Genomic DNA, 22340 nt, shown 5'->3' with positions numbered 1-22340 from the left:
CAGGAATGTGCAAATATAGCACAGGACACATATCTTTTATTACACTCTTGTGGAAGAGTAGATGTTTACTAACTGTTCAATTTCTGAAAGAATATTTGATTGAAATAATGTTATGAGGTAAAATGTATAGTATACTAAAAGTACAAAAAAATGCCAGGCTAAGGGAAGATTTTTTTGGCAGAGGTACTATTTAAGTTGGGCCTTTTAAAAAATAGATTGGATTTTAGAGGAATTATCTCAGAACACATAAGCAAAGGCTTTTGAGCACAACTAGAGAGGTGCAAGTAACTCTAAACTCGGCATCACTGTAGAAGAGTGTTGAGGTCATTTAGCTTGGAAAGGTAGGTAAGTGTCAGACTGCAGAGTTTTATACCCTGCTAAAAGTCTGACCTTTCCTTGATATTACCAGGTGCTGTGGAGTTGACTCTAACTCATGGCAATCCTATGAATGTCAAAGTAGAACTGTGCTCCATTGGGTTTTCAATGGCTGATTTTTCAGAAGTAGATGGTGAGGACTTTCTTCTGAGGTGTTTCTGGGTGGACTAGAACTTCCACCCTTTTGGTTAGCAGTCCAGTGAGCTAATCATTTACATCACTCAGGGTCAGACTCCCTTTCCTTTGTAGGCAGTGGCAAACCCCTGAGGGTATATGAGCAATGCTGCACTGTCATGATTTAAAGAAGTTTACCACATTTGCTCTGGTAAGAGATAATGAAGGCTTGAACTAATGCCTCAAAGTCAGTTGATAATTACTCAACAAACCTTACCACTGACTTTTCATTGACTGAAAGATTAGTCACTGAAGTGAAATATCTCAGCCTCCTCCGTCTATACCTCAGAATCCGTATTTATATATCTTAGGAAGAAGTGCCTCTGTTCTTTGCCCTTGCTGATTTCTTCACTTCTCATCTTAATCCTTCTCACCACAAATAGGTCTTGCTTTGTTAATTGCCCCAGTATATTCCAAATTTTAGTTGGTCATGAAATCATTTTAGTGGGTTGTGATTGCAATTCTTCTTTAAAAAGTAAGAAACTAAAATTGAATAAAAGTAACAGTGAAGATGCATAGCATAACAGTACATTTCCTGAGAACTTATCACAATTACATGTATTTTATATATTATATTATACATAACGCAAAACCCAGTGTATAGTATATATTATATAAAACATATTTATAAATGCACATATATTCAGATACATAAACATAGAAGTTTCTGAATATAAAATCATGATGTAAAAGAAAGTATTACTTCCAAGTGTTTTGTGATCAATAAAATTTGAAAGCCACTGAACTAGCCTCTTTAATTTGAGCCTTTGGAATTTTAATTTTTACAGCATCTTTTGCATAATATTATACTTAGATTATATAAAATCATATAAAACAAAAATGGAAACACACACTTTTACTGATTGTGCTAGCCAATCAAGATAATACTTTATCTTTGTTCTTAGAAATTTCTTAAACCTGTAAACTCACACCCTTGCAACCTAATGTCATTGCTAGTATTGATTTTCAAATGACCATCATATTTAGTTGACACTGTATTTACTTCCTTGAGCTTTCTGTAGTATTTGATGCGTGTTCACTGTCACCTTTCTCTCTCTTGGTATCTGTGACTCAGCATTGTCTCTGTTCTCTTGCCTCCCCAACTACTCCTATCTTGATTCTTGTTTTTCTTCTTGCTTTCTAAATTTGGTAGCACTATTTTTCCTTCTATTTGCTCTTCTTGGGTAATGTTACCCTGGGAAATCTTATGAAGCTTTCATTCATCTATTAACATATGTCTTCCTTTGTCTGCTGCTCCAGTTTTCAGATTTCCACTTCCTGGAGCTATTTGCATATTTTCATTCATATAGGCCTTTCATATCTGTTTGATCCTTTTTGAAATATAAATTGTCTTTCTTCTTCAGCAGCTCTCTCTCTCTGGGTTTTCTTATTTCAGTTATTGGCACCACCGTTTTTAGGGGCAATCTAGCTAAAAACCTCAGTCTTCAACTTTTACCTGACCCTCGCCTCTTACATTTAATTAGTCATCAGTTTTGTAGAGCTGTATTGAACATTTGTCTCACATGCATCCTATTATTTCCAACCTTGTTACCATTACCTGCCTTCAGGTTCTAATTATCTCTTGCCTACACAAGGGCTTCTAACTGGTCTCTTTGCTTTTCTTCACAGCCTATTTCAATTCATTATACTAAATTCTATCATCATAGTTTTTCTTTAAGCGTGGCTGTTTTCACATTAAAGTTTCCTTCTTTTTTTTTTAAATAAAAACTTTTAGTGGCTCCCCATTATGTAGAAAACGAAATGGTAGATTCTTAGACTGGTATTCAAGGATTTCTATAATACACCCTCTATACTCCCCATCATTGTCATCTGCCATTATTAAATTCCATCTGAATTTCATTCTCTATTACTTACTAGTTCCTAAATCTGCCTTTTTTCTGTTTTCTAAGCTTTTGTTCATATAATTTCCATATCTTCACAAGGAAAACACTTCAAACCACTGTTTAAGAACTATTATAAATACTATGATGTCTTCCAATATGTTCTTGGATCTTCCCAAATTAAGTATGGTATTTTATGACTTTGAATTCTCTTTATGTGACTTCTTTTAAGATACTAGTTTGAAAGTGAGCTTCTCCAAGAAATTGTAGGTTTATCTTTTATATTGTCTGTAGATTTTAGTACAGTGCCATGTACCTAACAAGGACTTAGTAATTAATTATTGAATTTTTCTTATCCAAATAGTTCATGTTTCAATAAACAACAAATAAATAGCATTCCCTTATTTAAACCTGGGAATCACATGGAGATTAGGGAAGGAAAGATAAAAAATATCATTTCTTTTGCATATACATGTCAGTTAGTGTTTGGAAGCATATTAGCATGATGTCTATTTTCCTCATCAACATCCAACTTACCTAAAAATTTCCATTTGACACCCTCTAAAAGGATGTAATTCTGGCTAACAGAAAGAGGATCTTACAGAGAAAAGGAAGATAATTTAGTCTAAAATGTTTTCAGAACGTATACAAAGCTGAAGATGAAGAAGAAACCTGAGCAGGACCAGGTGGGAAGGTCACTTTGCCTGAATTGCTTCCTGGTTCTTTTATATTGAAGGCAAGGTATCCAGGATTCTAATACTGAAAAAATTGCTATACATACTTTTCAAAGCAAACTCTTAGAGAAAAACTGCCCAATCATGTAGAAATTGAAGTCTATAAATCTCTTAGCAGAAAGTATAGCCAGCTTAGTGAAAAGGTAAATGAAAACACCTAGGGGTTTTCATCAATACATAAACCAATGCAGAATGTTCAGACAGCACTGATATAAAATATTCCAGCTTTGGTTTCCCCTTATGGCTGTGTTTCCATGGTACCAAGCTTGGACCATTTTAACAGAAAAGGGGCTGTGATTCGGAAAGACACTGCTTTATTTTGCAGCTGAACAATAATCCACGCTGCTTTCATTGCACTATTTTTTCAATTATTTTCTTGATAATTTTTTATCAATGTTAAATTAAACATGAACAATCAATGGCAACAGGCACAAAAGGGACATAATATGAACCCAAACAGTCCTTCATAGCTGAAGAATGGAGCAGAACTACATGCAAACCAAGACCAGTGTATTTATGAAATTATGCATATATACGTACATATATAATTTACTTTATAAATCTCCTGTAAATATTGGGGTTTATATGTTAATTAATAAGTTATGACTTGAGACAGGGTTTTAAAAGAAAAATTAACCATATAGCATTTTATATTTTTGTCATGTTTTTATGTTGTTAAAAATAATCTTTAAATTGAGACTTTGTTTATATGGAAAAAAAGAGCCAAATCTTAGACAGGCCAAGTGCCAGACAGATGGTGCTACTGACTGAAAAATATGGTTACATTTCTCAGTCTTACTTGTTGCTGGAAGAAATCAGAGGGCAAGCACATTGCCGACAGTCATTTGGTGATCCTTTGACAATTCCGTAGTATCCGAGGGCACAACGTTCACAGAAGTCACCACCAGTGTGATGCTGACAATTCTGTAAAAAAACAAAAAAGGGGGAAGACAACATTCGTTTTTGATTTAATAAAATACAGAATGTAATTTATCATATAGTTACCTAAGTATGAGTGGATGAACACACACGCACCTTGCCATTGACACAGGACTAGGTTTTTGATACATATATTTTTAAAGTAGCTATTTCACTTAAGAAAGGAATACTGTGTCATTGTAGCTATACTGACATTAAGTTTCTGTTTTTTCCTACATCAATTGCCATGTGAACTCTTCTTTTACTATAAATTGGGGGGTAGATTTTCAAGAATCTCTAAAATTTTGTATATCATCTGACAATTTATGCTTCATCTCATCCCGGGTTTTAGATCTGCAAGGTGCTAGAAAAGAGAGAGAAAAACACTGGAGCCTAAGCACGTTTCTCACTGCCCATCAGTGGAAACCAAATCAAGGTGAAAAGGATAAATGTTTTAAGAGGCAATAAGAGTAAGAAAATAAATTAAAAAAAGGTCAGCCTAGTTACCACATTAAAAATGGTTTTCATCTCTAGCTAAGGGTTGGTAGTTCTTTAAAGACATAAAGGAAGCAATCTGAAATTAACAATCTCAAGTCACTATTTTATTTTTTATACTTGCATAATAAGAGGCACTTAGGTAATATGCCTTTAAGACATTTCCATATTGAAATGAGAACCGTTTCAGAATAGTGTGTAAAGAGTTCAGAAATTAAAATTCTTATACAGTAGAGCAATATTTAACACAACAATCATTCGTGCTGTAAGGGCTTATGAGGTACTGCATGCAAGGCACGGACACAGTCACTGAGAGGAAGCCAGTGGAGGGAGAAAAGATAAAATAGCATCTTCCTATTTAGGAAAAATTCCACTTTAGGAAAAAAAAAATGATCAATAAGAAACAGGGCAGCAAGGAAAAAATACTGGATTATTACTTAGTGGAAAATTGATCCTTGGCTTTAGGTGTTGAGAAAAAGGAAGGAACAGAGGGAATTTGGAGTTATACTTTAGCTTGATTTTATAAGAATGGATTTGGAGACATCAGAGTGTGATTTACTTCTAAGCTCGACGGCACTGGTTTTTTTTTTTTAATATCAAAATACAAGTTGAAAAGCAAAAAAGCCAGTAACAAAATAGATACATATATATTAGTGAACTGATCTGATCAACTGAGCTGGAGCCACAGAGCCACCTGCAGGCTCTGTGTTGAACTTGGGAGACCTTCCATATGCCCGGCTTTGGTTCATTCAATCAATCAAGAAGTACATATTTATTTTTCCTGTGTTCTCTAATGGTCAGCGTGTGGTGTCGTATGTGTTGTCATTTATGATAAACTGTAATTGAAGTCACTTCCACCACATGGCCATGAGATTTACTATTCTTTTTGTTTTGTTTTAGAAATTCTATTGATTGTTTTCGAGATCTGATGCCATTATCTAGGGTAAAATTATGACACTCTCACAATGAATTTAAGACCACCGACTTTTCTATATTTTTGGTTCTATATTTGAAAATATATATGTAGTTTACAAACGCATTTTATAACACTGTAAAATGGATCTAATTTTCCAATATGACGGGGACAAATCTCAAAGCTTTGCATTCTCTGCCTCATGCTCAGCAGATGACTGCCCTCTATTTTCAGAGAAAGGAGAGCCCTCATTGAGATATTCCTTCAGCCTCTTTTCAAAGCAGGGCTTTGAACTGGTTCCTTCAGGCTCAAATCTCTGCTGAGAATTTCCATTTCTAACAAGTTCCCAGGTGATGCTAATGCTGCTGGGTAGGGACCAATTCTGAGAATGACTAGTAGAGCCCTGGGTCTCAAGATTTGTCACACATAAGGAACACTGGGAATCTTGTTAAACTGTAGATTGTGATTCAGTATATCTGGGGTTGAAATGCAAATTCTCAGCAAAGGTTCGAACCGGAACAAACCAATTCAAAGCCCTGTTCCAAACCGTTCACTATCCTGCCTGCATTATATCCCATCCTATTAATATTTATTTCCTTCCCAGGAAAGTGGTAATGTTTTGGCCTTTGTCTAAATCTATTCTTTCTTTACTCTGGTCCCCTTGCCCTCCTGTCTCCTTTTCTCCTGAATCTTCAGTGTCTCTTAGCTGGCTTATTCCCATTACCATTCCAGGTCAGGCAAGCATTTCCTATCTTAAAAAAAAAAAAAAAAAGAAAGAAAAGCTCTGGAATCTCAAGTTTCTTGGCAACTTCTATTCTGTTTTTGCTAAAATTTTTCAAAAGTATTGCCTACATTTCTGGTCTCTACTTCCTCATCTCCCAGTCTTCTGATTCTACCATTGAAATGTAATTCCAGGCTCATTCATAAAATTTTTGATGCTAATGAAAATTTACTGACAATAATCAGTTGTCATGTGAATTTTCTACAGCAGCTGACATTTCTGGCTACTCTTGCTTTGAAATCTTCTCTTCCCATGTTTTTTTTTTTTTTTTTTTTTTTGATAGTACAGTATGTTGCTTTTTCTCATACCTCTATGGCTACTCTTTCTTATTCTCCTTCATGAACACGTCTCTCTTGTGTTTAGTTACATTGGCGTCCTTGATTTTCATCTTAGATCTCATTTCTTTTTTTCTTCCCACACATTCTATAGTAATGTATCAATATCATTCACCTAGTCAACTAACCAAGCTATCAACTTAGGTGCCTCTCTCACCTCAGATATCTATTTCATCACCATGTCCCAAGATTCTATTACTTTTTATTTCTTTAAAACATTTTTATTATTACTTTTAATATTTTATTGAGTTTTTGGTGAAAGTTTACACAGCAATTTGTTGTTGTTAGGTGCCGTTGAGTTAGTTCCAACTCACAGTAGCCCCATGTACAACAAAACAAAATGCTGCCTGGTCCTGTGCCATCCATGCAATCGTTGCTATGTTTGAGCCCACTGTTGCAGCCACTGTGTCAATCCTTCTACTGACTGTCTACTTTACCGAGCATGATGTCCTTCTCCAGGGACTCGTCCCTCCTGATAGTATGTTGAAAGTATGTGAGATGAAGTCTCATCATCCTCGTTTCTAAGGGGCATTTGTTCATTCTTCTGGCGGTTCATGGTATATTCAATATTCTTTGCCAACACCATAATTCAAAGGCATCAATTCTTCAGTCTTCCTTATTCATTGTCCAGCTTTCACATGCATGTGAGGTGATTGGAAATACCATGGTTTGGGTCAGGCACACCTTAGGCCTCAGGGTGACATTTTTGCTTTTTAACACTTTAAAGAGGTCTTTTGCAGCAGATTTGCCCAAAACAATACATCATTTGATTTCTTGTCTGCTAGGTCCATGGGTGTTGATTGTGGTTCCAAATAAACTGAAATCCTTGACAACTTCCATATTTTCTCCATTTATCACACATTGCTTATTAGGCTCCCATTTAACAGTTGGGTTAACAGCAAATTAAGTTCCCATTTGACAATTTCTATACATATGGGGTTATACATATTTTTCAGTGATATTGGTTACATTTTCCACACTGCTTTCACATTCTCATTTCCATTCTAGTTATTCTGTTTTCATTATTCTTCCTTTCCTGCCTTCCCTGACCTTCTCATCTTTGCTTTAGGGTAAATGTTGACCACTAGGTCTCCAAAAGATGATATATATATATATAAGGCACAATGCTCAGAAGTGATATTGTTTATTTTATCAGCCAATCTGTTATTTAGTTGAAAGGTACCCCCAGGGGTAGTTTCAGTTCAATGTTTAAAGGGTATCTCAGGGTGACAATCTCAGGGGTTCCCCAGGTCTCTGCTGGCCCAGTAAGTCTAGCCTTTTTTTTTAAGATTTTGAGTTTTGTTTTATAATTTTCTCCAATTCTATGCAGGATCATCTATTGTGGCCCCAGTCAGAATGGTTGGTAGTGGTAGCCAGGCACCATCTAGTTCTCCTAGTCTCTTGATAGATAAGGGCAGAGTTTGTGTAGGCAATTGGTCCTATAGACTGGTTTCTTTTGTGAGTCTTTGGTTTCCTTCTTTCTCTTTTGCTCCAGATGAGTTGAGACTAATAGTTGTATCTTAGATGGCTGCTCACAAGCTTTTAAGATGCCAGACACTATTTACTAAACTGGGATGTAGAACATAAACTTTATAGACTATGATATGCCAATTGACTGAGATGTCCCATGAATCTACGGTCCTAAGCTTTCAAACCAGTAAACTCTATTTTTTTACTTCTTTAGTGCTACTATTTTTATCTGGCCACTATCTTTTATCCGAATTATTACAACTGCCTCCTATTTAAAGTTTCTGGTTCCAAATTTTCTCTTGCAGTAGTATCTCCACACTATCTCCACACACACCAACTCCATGGTGATCATTCAATAGAACATATCTAACCATGCCATTCTTCTGTTTAAATACCTACTCGCATTTCCCATTGCCCTCAGGATTAACACAAACTCCACCACATGGCATAAAAGGCCCTCATAATCTGGTCTGTTAACCCTCCAGTCTTACTTCCAGCCACTGTTTCATTAGCACAGTATGCTGTAGCCATATTGGACTGTCTTAAATTCCCAGAATATGCAATTCTCTCTCATTTCTGGGACTTTTCATACACAAATTCCTTGTTCTGGAATGCTTTTTCTTCCTCTTACCTGGCTAAGGCAGTGCAAACCCTTAACATGCCCACCTACTAAGCAAAAGGTTGGAGGTTCAAGTCCACCCAGAGGTGCTTTGAAAGAAAATCCATTGCCTTGGAGTTGATTCTGACTCATAGTGACCCTACAGGACAGAGCAGAACTGCCCCATATGGTTTCCAACAAGCAGCTGGTAGATTGGAACTGCCAAATTTTTGGCTGGCAGCCAAGCTCTTAACTATTGTGCTACCAGAGCTCCTTGAAAGTAGAGCCTGGTAATTTACTTTTGAAAAATCAGCCATTGAAAACCCTGTGGAACACAGTTCTACTGTAACACACATGGCATCACAATGAGTCAAGACTGACTCCACGGCAACTAGACCGAATCTGGCTAACGCAAATTCACTTCAACTCTCATTTCTGAGTTGGAATCGACTCGACAGCAACAGGCTTTATTTTTTTCTCTGATACACATCTCTTGATGCCCTATGGCTGAATTAAATCTCCCTTGGAGCTCAACACAATGAATGTAACATTGTAGACATTCAATATTTTGAATGACTGAATGAACACAAGTTCTAAGCAGCGTATGTGAAACTGGTCCAACTTCTTAAAATTAAATAGGCTGAGTTTTAAGTCTAATAACTACAGAAAAGTGGATAGCAATGAAAGATGATCTGATATATTTTGACACTGATATAAGTACCTCATTGTGTGCCATCAAGTCTACTCACAGTGTCCCTATATAATAGAGTAGAACTGCTCCATAGCTTTTCCTAGGCTGTAATCTTTACAGGCGCAGATTGCCAAGCTTTTTCCCCTGTGGAGTGGCTGGCTGAGTTTGAACTGCCAACTTTTCAGTTAGCAGCCAAACATTTAACCATTCTGCCTTCCAGGGCTCCTAATCATCCCTTATTCTACCATCTAAGGAATCATCATATTTACACAATAGAATAGACATTACATATTTAACAGTAGCTTTATGGGAGATAATCGTTCCAAGATAAAATAATTATCTACAAATTTCAGTCTCAAATCATTCGGCAAGGTATCAAATGATGGGTAAGTGTTAACTGGGGAGTGTTTTTAAAACATTTTTTATATAGTTATAGAAATGAACATGTGCCAAAAATACACAAGATCTTGGACAAAAATTGTCAGCATTTTGCTTTTGTAATAAAACTACTACATAATGAACTATTTTATCTAATATAAATGCAATATTAATAACTGAATCAAAATACTTAAAGATAATGTTGATCAATACTAAAAACACAAGGATTCAAAAATATGGACTTTGCCTCTTATAAACTTGTATAATTTCTTCACAGAGCAAACAAATGTTTTAGCCTTTTCTGGATATACAATCTTTCACAGGGCTGCTGATATACTAAGTTAACTGAATCAAATGTCTTAGTTAAGCCCATAAACACAACACATAAAACATATTGCTATTTTTGGAAATTTTTTAATATAGACTTTTCTTATGACTTTCCTGTCTACTTTGAAATAGTGGACATAATATTTTCAATTGTATAGAAATTGACTTTTAAAGAAAAAAAAAAAATGGTATCTTGGATGCCTAATGAGAAGTTTCATTATATTATGAAAAGTGTTACATGCTAGTATCTTTCCAATAATAGATTAGAATATATGAGATTTATATATATTTTTTGCATATTTGAAAACTGGTGGTATACATTCTTTCTCCACAATCAAATAAAGAACATTTATATTACAGTATCTTACATTCAAGGTAGAAGTTACTTGACCTAAACTTTTTTTTATAGGGATGTCTTCCACACTTCCCTTGAGATATTATTGCTAAATGCATGAATTCTTGCAAAGCAATCATGTTTATCTTGTACAACTATGCCATTAACTTCTCCATATGCCGAATGAAAACTTGTTTCACTCTTATTTCCAGCCACTGACCCAAGCTCTGCCTTCTGAAGCTAGATAAATAAGACTAATTCCCATTTCCCAGGGAAGGTGCTCATATATTTAAATAATACTATTGCTTACCAAATCATTTTTAAACTAAACATCTTTTTTCAAGCTAAACATTTAGCAGTCTTCATTTATCAGATTTTCTCCTAAAATACAGTGGATTTTAAGTCTCTAACTGTGCTTTTCAAATATTTTGACTGTATTTCACAATGCCTGTGTTGGAAATAATAACAAATGCCACAGAATGAATGAGTGAAAGTGTGAATGAATGAATGAAGAGTGAGCCTACCTAAATATAAAACCTCTTCTATTCATTTTATCTTGTTAATTGTGGCTTATAGTTCCACCTGCCAGGATATCTTTCATTCTTGACCACCATCCAATGCATTGGGTATCTATCACTTCCAGGTTTATGTTATCTGAATGTTTGGTAGATCTCTTCCAAATCGTGGATGAAGATTTGAACATGACAGGATCAGGCATAGAGCCTATGTCTCATCATTAGAGACATATCTAGGTCTTACTCTGGTTCATGTTGTTCAACAAGTTACACACTCATCAAACTTATTAACTGATTGTATCTGGACCATATTTTCAGCCTTGTTTGTGAGAATATCATGAAACATTCTGTCAAATGCCTATTTAAACAAAGCAAGGTTTGAATCATAGCTCTGATTCTTACTGGTTTATGACTTAAAGAAATTATTTAATTTCTCTCAGTATTAGTTCATCAACAGGAAAAGTAGGAATAATCTTGTATACCTCATAAGTTTATTGTGCAGACAAATGTCATGACCTATTTACAGCAGTCGGTCCCAGTCTTGGTATATACACAGAGTTGGACACATAGTTGCCATTGTTATTATCTTTGATGAATTTGAGGTAGGATGCTGTCATGGATTGAACTGAGTCCCCCAAAAATATGTGTATCAACTTGGCTAGGCCATGATTCCCAGTATGTGTGACTGTGCACCATTTCATTATCCGATGTGATGTTCCTACATGTTGTGTGTTGTAAATCCTATCTCTATGATGTTGATGAAATGGGATTAGTGGCAGTTATGTTAATGAAGCAGGACTCTATCTACAAGATTGGATTTTGTCTTGAGCCAATCTCTTTTGAGATATAAAAAAGAGAAGTGAGCAGAAAGACAGGGGGACCTCATACCACCAAGAAAGAAGCACCTGGGGTTCTTTGGACCTGGGGTCCCTGAGCTGAGAAGCTCCTCATCTGGGGAATATTGATGACAAGGACCTTCTTCCAGAGCCAACACAGACAGAAAGTCTCCCCTTGGAGCTGATGCCCTGAATTCAGGCTTCTAGCCTACTAGACTGTGAGAGAATAAATTTCTCTTTGTTAAAGCCATCCACTTGTGGTATTTCTGTTATAGCAGCACTAGATAACCAAGACAGATGCATTACACTTTCTGATGAATTTGATAATATACTGGTGATTCAGGAAATCTGGCTATCAGTTGTAGTTATATAATAACCCTAGCAATTAGTTTGATATGAGCTATTGTGAGTGAGCCTATTCAAATTCCTAATAAGCATAGTTTATTTTTTTCTACAGTTGACAGATATTGGTTAAATAAGCAATCTTTAAATCTTATTGGAGATCAAAATCAATGCTTCCTACATTTTATAGGTTTTATAAAACCTGGAATGACATTTCACTGCTTTCCATACTATAAGAGTTTCCATATTCTCACAATTTCTCAAATATTTTTCATATATGACTCAATCATATTTACATATTCTATTAGTACCCTAGAATATAACTCAACTGGGCCTTAAAAATCAAACCCATTAAACTAGCTAGGCATGTGTTTACTTGCTCTCAAGGTCTGAGACAGCATTTTGTAGTAGATTTGAAATCTGATTCTAATACTTTCTAGCCAAGACTCTGTATGTTCCTTACAATTTTTCTTAGCATTAATTTTTAGAGCTGTAATAAGATACTAATAATTCCTGTTTTGGCTAGGCTATTAGCCAAAACATTAAATAAGATAAGGTTTATAAAACACCTTGAACACAGTAGACTATAGTTATGAATTGATATATTTTCTGAAGATAGAGCTAATTGTTTAACCATAGATACTGATGGTGTTTTCAGGCAGCAAGACAGGTCAATGATGGAGATTTGCTTTATATCTTCTTTTTAAAATAAAAATTGTGGTTGAGATAAAATAATATTTCTACAAACTATGGGGATCTTAAGGAAGTTTTATTTCAGCTAGCTTAGACTTTGATATCCCCATGTGAAAAACAGGAGTATTACATCTAAAATTAAATAATAAAAATAATGGCTAATACTGTAGGATCTCAGCATAGGTATTTGTGAAATCGTGGTAGTAAATAGTAACAGCATCAGGACCTATCCAACTTCAGGGGGGATAATGCAAATCAAGATCAGCCCAAAGCTGATTCCCATGAGGTAGAGGTCAGACATAACTCCACTCTCCAACTTTTTTACCAATTCTAGCATCATTAATCCCTCCCACGGCATTCTCTAGTCTTTTCTGGGTTTGATAATCCACTGCAAAGGCCAGACAGAACTCGTGGACCATACTTACTGGTAAGTGGCTTATTAAGGAACATGGTACAACTCAGGATCAGGATCAACAGGCTACAAATCGGAATCACTGCAGGACAGCTCTCTGAGCTCCTCTTGACTGTGCAGGGCTCTTCTCAGCCCCCTGAGGACAGGCTTCCTCTTGGCCCCCTCAAGACAGGCTCCTTTTGGCCCCCTCAGGACAGGCTCCTCTCAGCCCCCTCAGTGCAGGTTCCTTGTGGCCCTGCCATCTGTCACCACCAGCTCTGCCACTAGGCCCCTTCAAAGCCTCTTGTTGACTTTACTGTTACAGCCCTTGACCCGTGTTATAGCTCTTTTAGGAGCTTCCTTGCATCCTCTCTCTCTGCTTCTTTTTTCTTCTAATCTTTCTTCCTGCTTCTTTCTGTCTGAAAAACCTCTGTGGGATTCGTTGCTTATATACAAAACTACTTTTGTCAATTACAAGGCATGGCCCCTCCCAGCAGGGACCACAAATTGACCAATTCTTGGTAGGCCATAGACAATTTATTTGCATAATAAGCTACAACTCACCTTATTTGCATAATCTATTGACCAATCCCTGTAAGGTGCACACAAATCACAGAACCAGACAAAAAGTATCAAAACCATGTTGTTTACAGCTTACCCGGGAAATGTCAATCAACCTGGACAAAAACAACAAATCCTCTACTATAGAAAACTGGGGCAAAGGTAACTTCTCAGGACTTAGGGGAAAAATCCCTCAAGGTGTTTTTCCAAATAACCAAGGCAAAATGCCACATAAAGGAACCCATTTCACCATAGTACTAAAAGTCATGTGAGTGGGGGAGATCACTATGAGAACAACTGTGTCACAAAAGCAAATTTCTCCAAGGATTAAGTCTTGGAAACACTCCTACGTAGAAGTCAGGATAATAAGGAGGACAAAGCAAAGAAGACTGAGGAGGAGCAGCCACTGAGTTTGAAAACCCTCATCATGCCACGGCCTGGGAAGCATACTGAACAAAGAGTTTCAAGAAGAATGAGATGATTCACACTGTCAAATGCTGCTGATAAATCAAGTAAGATGAAGGCTGATAGCTGAAATTTAGTTTCAATATAGTGGCAGAGGTAAAAGCCTGAATTTAGTATTCACAAGCAAATTGAAGGAGAAAACATATAGACAGAGTATAGACAACACTTCACTGTATAGAAGAAGAATGAGGCAGTACTTAGAGAGGAAGCAGAATCAAAAGTCTTTTTTTTTTTTTTCTTTTAAGGTGTAAGAAGAAATAAAAAGTGATGATGTAGGAGAGGAGGGGACAATAGCCTGAGTAGTGTACTTGAATGAGAGAGAGGGGTGGGATCTAGAGTGTAAGTGGGAGACTTAGTCTATTCTAGAAACAAAAACAGTTCATGCAAAGTAATGGAAACAGTCAGCATAACTGGCATAGAGGAAGAAAGGTGGGTGTACATGTGGTTGTGGGAGCTTGTGCTGGTTCTCTTTTGATTGCTTAAAATTTCTCAATGAAATAAGATACAGTGCTATTAGCTGAGAGTAAAGATGGAAAGGGGAGGAGAGATTTTGGGTTTGAGGAGTGAGCAAAAGTTACAGAAGAGTCATCCAGGGATGAAGAAGAGGAAATGGGCTAGAGAAATGGTGTAAGATTACAGAGTAACACTAATGGTCTATTTGAAGTGAGTGATCATGAATTCAAAGTGAGACTAGACAGAGTAGCTGTCTGTTTTTCTTAAGCCACATTCAGCTTAGAAGATGCAGATGTAGAGAAGAGAGAGAGCAGCACTTAACCAGAGTTGGGGTAAAATTAGTACAAATAAATAAGAAAGTGGTAAAGGAGATGAGGGTTATATAAAGCAATGATATTAATGAATGTCATGAATATCAAGCTGTTTAAGAAAGCAAGACAGGAGGAAGAGAATGACAATGAAGGAATGTGAGCATCAATAATCAATAAACAAAAATATTTAAAATGTTGACAACCAAATGAACAACCAAGAAGAAGTGAATTGAAGGGTAAGAGATGGTAGCTGTCATGGATTGAATTATGTCCCCCCAAAAATGTGTGCATCAATCATGACTGGGTGATGATTCCCAGTATTGTGTGGTTGTCCTCCATTTTGTGATTGTAATTTTATGTTAAAGAGGATTATGGTGTGACTGTAACATCCTTATGAAGGTCACATCCCTGATCCAATGTAAAGGGAGTTTCCTTGGGGTGTGGCTTGCACAACATTTTACCTCTCATAAGAGATAAAAAGGAAAGGGAAGGGAGCAGAGAAGGGGACCTCATATCACCAAGAAAGCAGTGCCAGGAGCAGAGCATGTCCTTTGGAGCCAGAATCCCTGTGCAGAGAAGCTCCTAGTCTGGGGAAGGATTGATGAGAAGGTGGACAGAGAGTGAAAGCCTTCCCCTGGAGCTGAAGCCCTGAATTTGGACTTTTAGCCTACTTTACTGTGAGGAAATAAACTTCTCTTTGTTAAAGCCATCCACTTGTGGTATTCCTATTAAGCAGCACTAGAGGACTAAGACAGTGGCTGTTATGGATTAAATTGTGTCCCTCAAAATATGTGTTGTAAATCTTAACCCCTATACCTGTGGATATAATCCATTTTGGGAAGAAGGTCTTCTTTGTTATGTTAATGAGGTCATGTCAGTGTAGCGTGTATCTTAAGCCTACTCACTTTTGAGATATAAAAAGAGCAGATTAGGCACAAAGAAGTGAGTCCAAATGGAGAGGAAGATACATGCCACATGAAAATCACCGAGGAATCAAGAAATGCCGAGTCTAGAGAAACCGAAAGAGATCTCTCCCCAGAATGATTGAGTTGGTGCCCTGAATTTGAACGTCTAACCTCCTAAACTGTGAGAAAAAAAATTTCTATACTTTAAAACCACCCACTTGTGGTATTTCCATTACATCAGCACTAGAAACTAAAACAGTAGCCAAATAATTGAGTACTTAAAATTGACATTATAGATCGGTTGCAGTTATTAGTAATGACAAGATCTAGGATATGATCATGGAGTGGGGATAAGAAACTGAGCATTAAGGTATGTAAGATCTAATTTTATAGTTATTAAAACAACAAAGAATTATCATAGAAGTAGTGCTGGAGATAATGGCAATGATTCAGGGGAAAAATGTTCAAGGTATGAGATGCCTGAATCTGACAGTTTAGTAGACAACATCAACAAGCTGGTTTAGTGGGCACAAGGAAAATGGCATGAGAATCTAGGCTGGGTGTTTTCAGGGAGGAGAGAAGAAGGATGATATGAAAGTGGCAGTGAGGAGCAAGGACAACTTCCCTATCTTCAGGGCCAGGGGGATGAAGACTATGGGAGAAAACAGTAGTTACCACTTGAGAGGCTTACAGGGGGAGAGGAGGTCTATCTGGAAGAGTCAAGTTTCAGGCAACAGAGAAATTACATTGATGTCTGACTGTGAACTCCACAGGTTCAATAGAAGGGTTTCAGAAGATGTGGGAGGTGTAGTTAGCAAAGATGTCTAGAGCTATGTGGGGATTAGAGTCTGGGGGATTAGTGGTAACATGGGAAACCTAAATTTCTTATGGTGATTGAAGAGACTGTTGGTACAATTATGGATGTCAAAGACAATTCTGGTAAGGCTTAGAAGGAAGTGAGGAGAGCTATAAAGAAAGTCTCTATCATCTTAGAGAATATACATGGCACAAGCAACGGAATGTTGCTGGAAATGTGGACATTAAATGTACTTCTAGTTCTGCATCCCACTTTGGTGAGCGGTGTCTGAGGTCTTAAAAGCTTGCGAATGGCCATCTAAGATGCATCAATTGATCCCAACCCACCTGGAGCAAAGAAGAATGAAGAACACCAAAGACACATGGAAAATATTAGTCCAAGAGCAAAAAGGGCCACATAAACCAGAGACTCTATCAGCCTGAGACAAGAACCAGATGGTGCCTAGTTACCACCAATGACCGCCCTGACACGGAACAAAACAGAGTCCCTGATGAAGCAGGAGAAAAATGGGGTGCAGAACTGAAATTCATGTAAAAAGACCAGACTTAATGGTCTGAGACTGGAGGAACCCTTGAAACCATGACCCCCAGATGCTCTGTCAACCTAGAACTAAAACCATTCCTGAAGCCCATTCTTCAGACAAAGACTAGACTGGACTATAAAACATAAAATAATACTCATGAAGAGTGTGCTTCTTAGTTTAAGCAGACATGAGACCAAAAGGGTGGCTCCTGTCCAGAGGAAAGATGAGAAGGCAGAAAGGGACAGGAGCTGGTTGGATGGGCATGGGAAACCCAGGGTGGAAAGGGGGAGTGTGCTGTCACATTGTAGGGATTGCAACTAGTGTCACATAACAATATGTGTATGAATTTTTGTATGGGAAATTAATTTCAGCTGTAAACTTTCAACTACAGCACAACTAAAAAAGATGTGCTTCTGGTGAGGTTTTAGAAGAAAATGATAAACATATGATCAGACAATGGAGAAAGGGTGATGTTTTTTATGCAGTGGAAAAGAACTTGTCTGAATTATGTTCAAATGTTTGATGGAAGGTAGAACTTGTAAGTGATGAACTTGAATATCTGGCTGAGGAGATTTTGAAGCAAGATCTTAACGGGGTGTGTGGTTTCTCTTTACTGCTTATAGTAAAATGTGAGAGGAAAAAGATGGACTTAAAAAAGAACTGTGCAAAATGAAAACTAAACTAAACTTAAAGATATGGAAAATTCTGTTATACAAACTAAGGACATGTCTCCTAGAATGTTCACCAAGGATGTGGATACACAATCTTTTATTAAAAAGATTAAGCCTGTGACTGATGGATCTAACCAACTACCATAGCAGAACCCATTGGCTTAGACTTACTGAAATGAAATGAATGAATGAAAGGAAAGAACATTGTCTGCCTCTTGGAATTCTACAGTCAGGAAATAGGCTAAAGGAGCAATATCTGTTGTCCTCCAAGAAAAGAAAGGGACCATCCCTGGAGCAGCTCAGAGATCAGTAGAACAATTCCAAGGATCACGGGAAGCAGGGCCTTCTCGGTTTCAAAGGGTGGAGCCAGGGTCTCCTGGATCTCAAAGGGTTGGGCCACTTTCTCCTAGTTTCAAAGAGTCAGATCTTGACCAACTTGATTCCTGAGTGTGGGGCTGCCATTAAGGACTTTAAGGACTAAGTTGCACCTGACTCTTAAGCCAGGGTATTTTCAGTCACCTCATATGCATGCGAAAGCTGGATGATGAATAAAGAAGACCAGAGAAGAATCTATACCTCTAAATTATGGTGTTGGCAAAGATTATTGACTACAGCATGGACTGTCAGAGGAACAAACAAATCTCACTTGGAAGAATACCCAGAATACTTCTTAGAAGCAAGGAAGGTAAGACTTCCTCTCACATATTTTGGACATGTTATCAATAGGGACCAGTCCCTGGAGAAAGATACCATGCTTGGTAAAGCAGACGGTCAGAAAAAGAGAAAGACCTTCAATGAGATGGATTGACACAGTGGCTGTAACAAGGGGCTCAAACATAACAATGACTGTGAGGAAGGCACAGGGCTGGGTAGTGTTTCATTCTGTACATGGGTTCTTTATGAATCGGAACCAACTCAGTGGCACCTAACAACAACAACAACAGGGGGATGGGGCCACTACTCAAAGCTGAGGGGGTGGGTCTGCCATGCCCAAGAGGCAGAAGAATGAAGCCTACTGGGGCCAACGGGGTGGGATCACTACTCAGATGGGCTGGGAGAATGGGGACCCCCAAAGCCAAGGGAGCAGAGTTGCTATACCACTGGGCCTAGAAGGTGAAGCTGAAGCCCAGGGTTGAGGGGCCTCCACCCAGAATCCTGAGTGTATGGCCAACACCGAGAGTCTGGAGTGCAGAGCCATTGCCCAGATGGTCTAGAACAGAGGATTATTTGCAAGCCTTGAGAGCCTATGTAAATTATTCTGCTGGATTTTGGACTTGCCTGGTGCTCATTATCCCTTCTTTCCCTCCAATTTCTCCTATTCGTAATGGAAATGTCTACCATGTGCCTGTTCCATCATTCTACTCTGGAAGTAGATAACCTGTATTCTAGATTTCACTGGTTCACAGATGAGCAGGTATTTTGTCTCAGGAAGGAATATGCCTAATGTCTCAATCATATTTGATTTAGATGATTCTGAAGATGAGATTTTGGACTTTTGTTGATTTAAGACTTTTGGGATGATGTGACCAGTGAATGTGCTTTGCAGATGCCAAGGACATAAATGGGGGGGGGGGGGGGGCAAAGAGTTGAATGTTGTGGACTGAATTGTATCCTCCAAAAATATATATTGATATCCATATTCATATTCATTCCAAAGAAGGGTGATCCAAAGGAATGCAGAAATTATTGAACAGTATCATTAATATCTAAAGCAAGTAAAATGACACTAAAGATAATTTAAAAATGATTACAGCAGTAGTACATTGACATGGTACTGCCAGAAATTCAAGCTGGATTCAGAAAAGGATGTGGAATGTGGGATATCATTGCTAAGGTCAGAAGGACCTCAGCTGAAAGCAGAGAATACCAGAGTGATGTTTACCTGTGTTTTATTGACTATGCAAAGACATTTGGCTATGTGGATCATAACAAATTACAGATAACATTGTGAAGAAGGAGAATTCCAGAACGCTTAATTGTGCTCATGTGGAACCTGTACATAGACCAAGAGGCAGTTGTTCAAACAGAACAAAGGAATACTGAATAGTTTAAAGGCAAGAAAGGTGTGCATCAATGTTGTATCCTTTCACCATACTTATTCACTGTTTATGCTGAGCAAATAATCTGAGAAGCTGGACTATATGAAGAAGAATGCAACATCAGCATTGGAGGAAGACTCATTAACAACCTGCGATATGAAGATGATATAACCTTGCTTGCTGAAAGTGAAGAGGACTTGAAGCACTTACCTATGAAGATCAAAGACTTCAACCTTCCGTATGGATTACATCTCAACATAAAGAAAACAAAAATCCTCACAACTGGACCAATAAGCAACATCATGAAAAATGGAGAAAAGATTGAGGTTGTCAAGGATTTCATATTACTTGGCTCCACAATCAATGCCCATGGAAACAGCAGTCAAGAAATCAAAGGATGTATTGCATTGGGCAAATCTTCTATGAAAGACCTCTTTAAACTGTTGAAAGGCAAAGGTGTCTCCTTGAAGAAAAAGGTGCACCTGACCCAAGTGATGGTGCTCTCAACCACCTCATATGCATGCAAAAGCTGGACAATATTAAAGGAAGACTGAAGAATTGATGCCTTTGAATTACAGTGTTGGCAAAGAATATTGAATATACCATGAATTGCCGAAAGAATGAACAAATCTGTCATGGAAGAAGTACGGCTAGAATAATCCTTAGAAGGGAGGACAGTGAGACTTTGCCTCACTTACTTTGGACATGTTATCAGAAGGGACTGTCCCTGGAGAAGAACATCATACTTGGTAAAGTAGAGGGTCAGAGAAAAAGAGGAAGACGTTCAATGAGATGGATTGACACAAAGGCTATAATAATGGGTTCAGACACAGCTATGATAGTAAGGATGGCGCAGAGCTTGGCAGTGTTTTGTTCTGTTATGCATGGGTTGCTATGAGTTGGACATGAATGGAAGGTACCTAAGGATAACAACAACTTGCTTGGGTTATAATCCCATTTGTGAATGGTTGGTTTTTGTTATGCTAATGAGACAGATTTAGTATAGGGTGTGTCTTAAATCAATATCTTTTGAGATATAAAAGAGATTAAAGACGCAAGTGAGTAAGCAAGATGGGGTAGACATATGTCAAGCCACACAAAGATCACCCAGGAACAGAAGCTCAGGAGAGACCTTCCCCTAGAGCTGACAGAGAGAGAAAGTCTTCTAAAGCTAGCACCCTGAATTCGGAATTCTAAGCTCTTAAAAGAAAACAAAAAACCTGTTGCCGTTAAGTCTATTCTGACTCTTGCAAAAATAAATTTGTTTGTTAAAACCATCCATTTGTGGAATTTCTGTTTTAGCACCAGTAGATAACTAAGGCAGTGGTTTTTATCTTTTTCTTAATAGTTTCCTATATTTTTTTAATTTTTATAAAAAGCTTATATTTGTTTATAATTGGGGAGAGGCAATACATGTGATATTTAAATAGTCGTGTCCTCCGGTACTCTTCTCAGATGTTGTTAATATTCTATTCCTTGACATTAGTAGTAGTTTTTCTGGTTATCTCTTTGAAATAACTTGTTAAAAAGTATAATGTGGCAGATGTCTTTTTTTCCTCCATATTTTATTTCACTCATCCAAGAAGTTATATTTCCTGCAGTTTAGCTGTCCTCTGCAAACAGTAGCTGAGCTTGTGTAGAGGGAAACAACATGGGCCTTGGAAAGGACAGACTCAGGTGAATACCTGGCATTTGGACGTTTCAGGGTCACATAGGCTGCTGTGTCCATTACACTGACATGGAACACAGGTGCCCAGGGTTGGTCCAGGGGTGCGGCCACCCAGTTCAGAAGGCAGTCGATAAAATCCTGGCAAGCATGTCTGAAAGAAAAGAGAACCAATTAAGACAGCCAAGGCAGAAATCTTGCTTTAGCAACACTTGGATTCTTCAGCATTTGAAAAGAATGACTTCTTTCCTCCCGCCTGTGCTGAGGACAATACCACTTACAAATGCAAGTGCCAATTTTGATGCCTAATGTGTGTATTTCTGCCTAGTCCCTGGCGAGCACAGGCAGCACTCTGTAATCACACTTTTGCAAAGGAAAGCTTTTATTTGCATATAAAACTTAGCCTGAAAAGCTTTCGATGGTCTTCTTTTTTTTTGAAAAAGAGGTTTGTTTTTAAATAAAACTGTCATATGGACCAAAGAGAGAGTTTTAATGCGCTTGACAAGCTAAAATCTGCTTCTCTGCTTGATGGATAACTAGCGAATCCCCAGTGAAACACAGCAAAAAGCTAAATTGATAAAAAAAAGTGTCATGGTCACATTATTTATATCGATATAATTTAGACCATAAAAGTAAGAAATTCAAAATAATAACAGCTCTATATGCCTTCGGACTGTTAGGCCACAAATAAGATTTATTCTACTAGATTTTTACTTTTTTTAATAAAAATCTGAGAGCAACCCAAAACCTGCTAGCAAAGCTGACATACTCAAAATCAAGACTCCCAT

The 22340-nt window shown here is 37.6% G+C and overlaps 1 protein-coding gene across 2 annotated transcripts in view; it reads right to left on the bottom strand.

The window, feature by feature from the left end:
• The window catches only part of LAMA2 (laminin subunit alpha 2), a 717179-nt gene that overhangs the window by 196917 nt on the left and 497922 nt on the right, over positions 1-22340 (bottom strand). For both annotated transcript variants that reach the window (XM_049901052.1, XM_049901136.1), the window contains exons 29-30: positions 21572-21706; positions 3924-4048 (exon numbers count right to left, since the gene is read on the bottom strand). In XM_049901052.1, coding sequence (XP_049757009.1) covers positions 3924-4048; positions 21572-21706 — 260 coding nt within the window. The remainder of the gene's footprint in view (positions 1-3923; positions 4049-21571; positions 21707-22340) is intronic.

Source organism: Elephas maximus, chromosome 1 (assembly GCF_024166365.1).
Source record: "Elephas maximus indicus isolate mEleMax1 chromosome 1, mEleMax1 primary haplotype, whole genome shotgun sequence".
NCBI lineage: Eukaryota > Metazoa > Chordata > Mammalia > Proboscidea > Elephantidae > Elephas > Elephas maximus.
This window is presented reverse-complemented; position numbering and strand designations above follow the sequence as displayed.